Here is a 6,642-nt window from a genome sequence, read left to right on the forward strand (position 1 = left end):
TCATGGGTTCAAGCCCCTCATCGGGCTCTGTGCTGACAGCTCAGAGCCTGGAGCTTGCTTTGGATTCTGTGTCTCCCTCTCTCTGCCCCTCTACCACTCACACTCCGTCTCTCTCTCTCAAAAATAAATAAACATTAAAAAAATGTTTAAAATAAATTCATTATCCATTAGCTGTCACTTCCTGTTCTCTTTTCTAGCCCTAGATAAAGCCTATCTACTGTAGTGTCTCTATGCCTCTTCTGGAGATTTAATATAAATGAAATCATATAATATGTGGTCTTTTCTGATTGGCTGCTTTCACTTAGTTTAATGTCTTCAAGGTACATTCATGTTGTGGCACATATCATTTCTTTTTGGGTAAATAATATTCCATTGTATGTATATGCCACATGTTGTTTATCCATCAACTGAGGGACATTAGGGTTGTTTCCACTTTGGGTTATTATAAAAAATGTTGCTATGAATGTTTGTGATAAGCTTTCTTCCAGACATTTGTTTTCATTTCTCTCAGACATACTCCTAGAAGAGAAATTGTTGAATCATAGGTAACTCTAAAGTTTATCTGTTTCAAGGGGTTCCTGACTAGCTCAGTTGGTAGAGCATGCAACTCTTGATCTGGGGAGTTCACTTTGTGAACTCACAAAGTGAGTTCAAGCCCCATGCTGAGTATAGAGATTACTTAAAAATAAAATCTTAAAAAAATAAATCAAAAAATAAAGTTTATCTGTTTGAGAAACTACTGGAGTGTTTCCCAAAATGGCTTCACCATACCACTGGCTTCACCAGTGGTATGGGTCCCAGTTTCTCTACATCATTGCCAACAATTGTTATTGTTTGTTTTGTTTTTATTACAGACATCCTGGTTGACGTGAGGTGGTATTCTGTTTTAATTGTTGGATTCAGAGGTCACTCCATGGGCATTTTTATAGAATTTTGTGCTTTTTTTTAAAAAAAAAAAAGCAGTTCAGTAATTTTTTATAGTATTTTGCTTTTAACCAACTCATGTTATACAACTGTTTTGTGTATATTAGGTGATATATTTGAAAAAGAACAATAAGGCTATGGGATTGGACTAAAAAAGGAGTGGAAAATAAGAGAAAGAGAGAAAGAAGGAAAACCACCTGTTGGAATAAGAAGGAGACTGAAAAAATAATTTACTTTGTGTCCTGCATTATATTGGGGTAGATAATCTAGTGATATTGATGAAACACAAAATGAAGGATGAGAGGAATGAGCAGAAAAGGAAAATATGAGCTCAAAAAAGGAAGTGTTTAGTAACCTGATGAAACTTAAGAATGGAATCTACAGACATTTTAATAAACATGTATATCTACTTTATAATCAAAATAATTCTAGAGAGTCTGTCCTCAAAACAAGATAGATTTTCCTTTGTTTGAGATGGACCAAGTTCAATCTTGCCTTCTTTCAAAGTTCATTTACCCAGCACTTCTTCAGTAGAATTACAGCCAACAAATATTTACGTGCTCACTTGCCCCCAAGACGGGCTTTCCAAAGAATGCAGTTTCAAATTCAGCCTCTCCTCATCTCCTACCCTCTACCGAGAGCTCACTAAACTGACTGTGGCTTCTCACTGTCTCCATGCAGGGGCTTTAACCTCTTCCTGGAATCCTCTTTTCTAATCCATTTGCTTGCTCCCTCCCTTGGCTTTCCTGAGGACAGTCTTCCTGACACCCCTATCTGAACCAGCTCCCTCCACACTCATACTCTTTCTTCCCTTACCCTGCTTTCATTTTTAACATAGAAAAATGTTTAATCTCTCTATAATCAAATACGTGCCAGTGAGGCATATAAGGAGATAATAGTTTTCAGCTGTCAAATTACCAATAACAAAATGATTATATCATTGAAGACAGGCTGAGTAGGGTCAGAAAAATTTTATAACTGTTGGTATACACTATTACAGTGTTTCTGGAAAATAATTTAGCAACATGCTTTAAAGTCTTAAAGAATGCACATTTTTTGAACAAGTGATTTCAATTCTAAGAATCAGAAAGAATTTATTGAATGGAAGGTAGACAAAGATTTATATATAGGAATGTTCATTGCAATGTATTTTGTAATGTGAAAATTAAACTTACATATATATGACATATATAAGTGAGAGAAATATTTAAAACTCTATGATCCGTTCATAGGTGGATTTTATATTTATTTTTAATAAAATGAGAATGTACTCATAAAATATCTAAAGTTTAAAAAGTAGAATATACAAGTATGCATTATGTTATATACTATGTATACAAATATACATAGAGTATATAATAAAAAACAGAAAGCATATATAATCCAAAACTGGTTCTTAAAATTGGTATACCTCAGATTCGCCTAGGAATTTATTAAAATCACAAATGTACTCATCCTGCCTAAACCTACTGAATCAGAACCTCAATTACTTATAAAGCAGGAATATGGACAATTGCAATTACTCTCTCCTCACTACCAATCAGTGTATCGTTATTTTATCTTTGTAGTTGTCTTCTCTGCTGGAATGTAAACTTCAGCTAGAATGCATAACTTGCTTTGCATGAGAAAAGGGGGAGACTGAGGGAAGACTGGCAATCCTGAAGCCTTGGAGAGGCAGGGAGGCAGGAATGGAGTAGGAAGGACAGAAAGATACTCTCACAGACTCGAGACTGGAGAAGGGGTGCTTAAAAGACATTTTTCAAAGGAAATGCTGGAACTATGCAATATAAACCACCCCTGCTTCTCTCCACGGGAGTATCTTCAATACAGTATTAATTTCTCACCAATGAATACAAAAGACAAGACTACTGAAGAGGAAGAAATGCCAAGTCCTGCTTTAAGGAGGAAGGGAGAAGGTGGGTCAGCTATCAGGGTTGTGTGTACTTACCTTGAGAAGCATATTTTTCATGGTAAATCTCATAGGCTTTTCTGTGGGCATCAGTGAGGGTCTGGAGATGTGAAGGTCTTGATTCCTGGTGTGGAAACTCTTTTATCACCTCCTCCAAGTCACTAAACGTGAACCAGATCTTAACCAGGTCCCCAAAGGAGTTGAAGGCGAATGTGGCATAGTCCGCAAAGAGATCAGCAAAGACTTCTCTTCTCTGGACCGTGCTGGCAGGAAGGGTCTGGTGATGCAGAACGACCAGGGGCTGAAGCTGTGCGGTCTTGAGAGTCTCAAGGAGTTGCCGGTAGCACTGCACTGTTTTGCTGTCTGGGTTCTTGGAGCTTCCCGTTGGGAGAAGTTGTGCCCATGGAAGAAATACTTTGTAATGGGTGATCTTACTGGCACGAACACTATTAAAGAACTTCGGCAGGAAAGCGGGCAGTGGTTGGCGACAAACATAAATGCTTCTGTCCTCTGCTGCAAAATTAGAACGCTGGTTTCCCAGTGGATCACTCAAGTTGTATAGCAAGTCATTGGTGAGAGGACCAGCAGCTGAAATGAATTTTCTATCAGATTCCCAATCTAACCCCCAGCACGAAAAGCTCAGGAGGACAATAAAGACTGAATTCCAGGCCAGCTCCATTTTCAAGGACCTGTTAGGAAGTACATGGAATCGTTACTTTATAACAACAGCCAGGTTGTAAAATGCTAAGTGATTATTAACAGTTAATATTTAACTGCGTTATCTGTGATAATGAAATCAGTACATGGCTTACCAGTGTAATATCAAAAATTTAAAGACCATAAGAGATAACACAAAGACCTCAAACATTTCGCACAATTTAAGCAGATGAACCTGGAAAGTGTCTGAAGGAAAAAGTTCTCCGTGTTTTTTTTATTAATTTCAAATTATTTTAAAATTTGTTTATACACAAAAAACTCATTTACATAACAGAACAAAGACTGCATCCCTTGCCAAACCTTTTTCCCCCTTAAAAATATATAAGTAAATGATGAACACATTGTGTAAAAGATTCAAATGTAAAAGCGTAAAAGACAAACCTGCAAATTCCTCTTCCCCAACTCCCCTCACCTTCCTTGGGTAAGCACTCTAAACACTGTGTTTCCTTCCAGTTTTCTTTTTTTATGTAGCTGAATGGTTATGCAGGTTTAAATCTTGTGAAAGTTACTTAATTTCTCTGTGCCTCTGTTTCCTCATTGGTAACAATGATGAGTAGATAAATTGTGAGAATTAAAAGAGATCATTCTTCAATGTGTTTGAAACAGTGCAACTCAACGAACGCTACATATACACAAATGCCAACATACATAAGTGTATAACATTTTAAACATATAATTTAACATATATGGGATTATACTTTATGTATTGTTCCTCAGATTTCTTTTTTCCACTTAACAGTTCTCAGAGTTCTGTCTATATCAGAAAATATAGACCTGCTTCTTCTTTTTTTTTTTTTTTAATTTTTTAATGTTTTTATTTATTTTTGAGACAGAGAGAGACAGAGCATGAATGGGGGAGGGTCAGAGAGAGGGAGACACAGAATCTGAAACGGGCTCCAGGCTCTGAGCTGTCAGCACAGAGCCCGACGCGGGGCTCGAACCCACGGACTGCGAGATCATGACCTGAGCCAAAGTCGGCCACTCAACCGACTGAGCCACCCAGGCGCCCCTAGACCTGCTTCTTTTTAACAGATGGATAGTATGCCCCATAAGGATGTACCCTAATTGAACCTCTCATATATCGAGTACTGGTTGATTCTTAATTGTAATGTGTTGTAAATGAATCTTTGTCTACACGTATGACCATTTCTTTAAGACAGAGTCTTGGAAATTAAGTTCCTGACTCAGTGTTATACTACTATTTAAAATTTTGATTGAAACCCAAATAGTTATCCAAAATAGGCTTCATCAAATTTAAATCCTACCTAAAGTTTAGAGGTGTGCCTAAATCTGTGTTTTGCTAATACCTGTCATAAAACTTCACATTTTTGACACTTTGAAAAATGAAAATATTATCTCCTTGTCAATTTTTCATTTTTCTGTTTAAAAGGGATAGTTAGCTATGCATGTTATATCATATATGTGTGGTTTATTTCTGGGCTGTTTTGTTCCATTGATCTATGTGTCTGTTTTTATGCCAATGCCATACTATTTTGCTTGCTACAGCTTCATAATATAGTCTAAAATCAGGGAGTGTGATACCTTGGGCTTTGTTTTTCCCTCAAGATTGCTTTAGCTATTCAGGGCCTTTTGTGGTTGCATACACATTTTAGAATTGTTCGTTCTATTTCTATGGAAAATGCCATTGGAATTTTGATAGGGATTACATTAAATCCATAGATTGCTTTGGGTAGTATGGACATTTTAACAATGTCAATTCTTCCAATTCATGAGTGTGGAATATCTTCCCATTTATTTGTATCTTCTTCAATTTACTTCATCAGTGTCTTATGGTTGTCAGTGTACACATCCCTGATTATATTTATTCCCTAGGTATTTTAATCTAGGTATTGCATTTGATACAATTGTAAGTAGATTGTTTTCTTAATTTCTCTTTCTGATAGCTCATTATTAGTGTATAGAAATGCAACACATTTTTATTATTGATTTTGTATGCTGCAAGTTTGCTGAATTTGTGGATTCCTTCCAACAGTTTTTTGGTGGAGTCTTTAGAGTTTTCTATATATGATATATCATCTGCGAATAGTGACAGTTTTATACTTTTCTTTCTGATTTGGATGCCTTTTGTTTCTTTTTCTTGACTAATTGCTCTGGCCAAAGCTTCTAATACTGTTATTGAATAAAAGTGGTGAAAGTTTACATTCTTGTCTTGTTGCTGACATTAGAGGAAAAGCTTCCAGCTTCTCACCATTTGAGTATGATGTTATCTGTGGGCTTGTTGTATATGGTCTCTATTTGTTGAGGTATGTTCCCTTTGTACCCACTTTTGTTGGGGTTTAGTCATAAATGGATGTTGAATTTTGTCAATTTTTTTTTTCTACATCTACTGAGGTGATCATATGATTTTTGTCCTTCATTTTGTTAATGTGGTATATCACATTGATTTGTAGATGTTGAACTATCCTTGCATCCCTGGAACAAATCCCAGTTGATCATGGTGTATGATCCTTTTAATGTATTGTTGAATTTGGTATACTAATATTAAGGATTTTCATATCAATGTTCATAAGAGACATTGGCCTATAATTTTTTCTTTTAGTGACTTTGTCTGATATTGGTATTAGGTTAATGCTGGCCTTATAAAACAAGTTTATAAGTGTTCCCTCCTCTTCCATTTTTTGGAAGAATTGGAGGGTTGGTATTAATCTTCTTTAAATGGTTGGTAGAATTCATCATTGAAGCCATTTAATCCTGGACTTTTGTTTTTTGGGAGGTTTTTGATTATTGATTCAGATCCCTTACTAGTAATTGGTCTGTTCAGACTTTTTCTTTATGACTCAGTCTTGGTAAGTTGTATATTTCTAGGAATTTATTTCTTCTAGGTTGTTCTACTTGTGTACAATTGCTCATAGTAGTCTCTTATGATGCTTTGTATTTCTGTGGTATCTGTGGTAACGTCACCTCTTTCCTTTGGATTTGAAGTCCTCTTTTTTTCTTGGTGAGTCCAGTTAAAGGTTTGTCATTTTTTTCTCTTTTCAAAAAACCAGCTCTGTTTCTTTGAGCTTTTCTTCTATTGTCATTTTAGTCTTTATTTTATATCCTCTGTTATTTTCTTCCTTCTACTAACATTT

At 35.9% G+C, this 6,642-nt stretch overlaps 1 protein-coding gene across 1 annotated transcript in view; it reads right to left on the reverse strand.

Moving 5' to 3' along the window:
- LCT (lactase) overlaps positions 1-3,512 on the reverse strand; it is a 50,513-nt gene extending 47,001 nt beyond the window's left edge. Inside the window, exon 1 of the mRNA XM_042994365.1 lies at positions 2,873-3,512. Within this exon, the coding sequence (XP_042850299.1) occupies positions 2,873-3,512 (640 nt within the window). The remainder of the gene's footprint in view (positions 1-2,872) is intronic.
- Positions 3,513-6,642: the final 3,130 nt, after the last annotated feature.

This window comes from Panthera tigris, chromosome C1, assembly GCF_018350195.1.
Source record: "Panthera tigris isolate Pti1 chromosome C1, P.tigris_Pti1_mat1.1, whole genome shotgun sequence".
Taxonomy (NCBI): domain Eukaryota; kingdom Metazoa; phylum Chordata; class Mammalia; order Carnivora; family Felidae; genus Panthera; species Panthera tigris.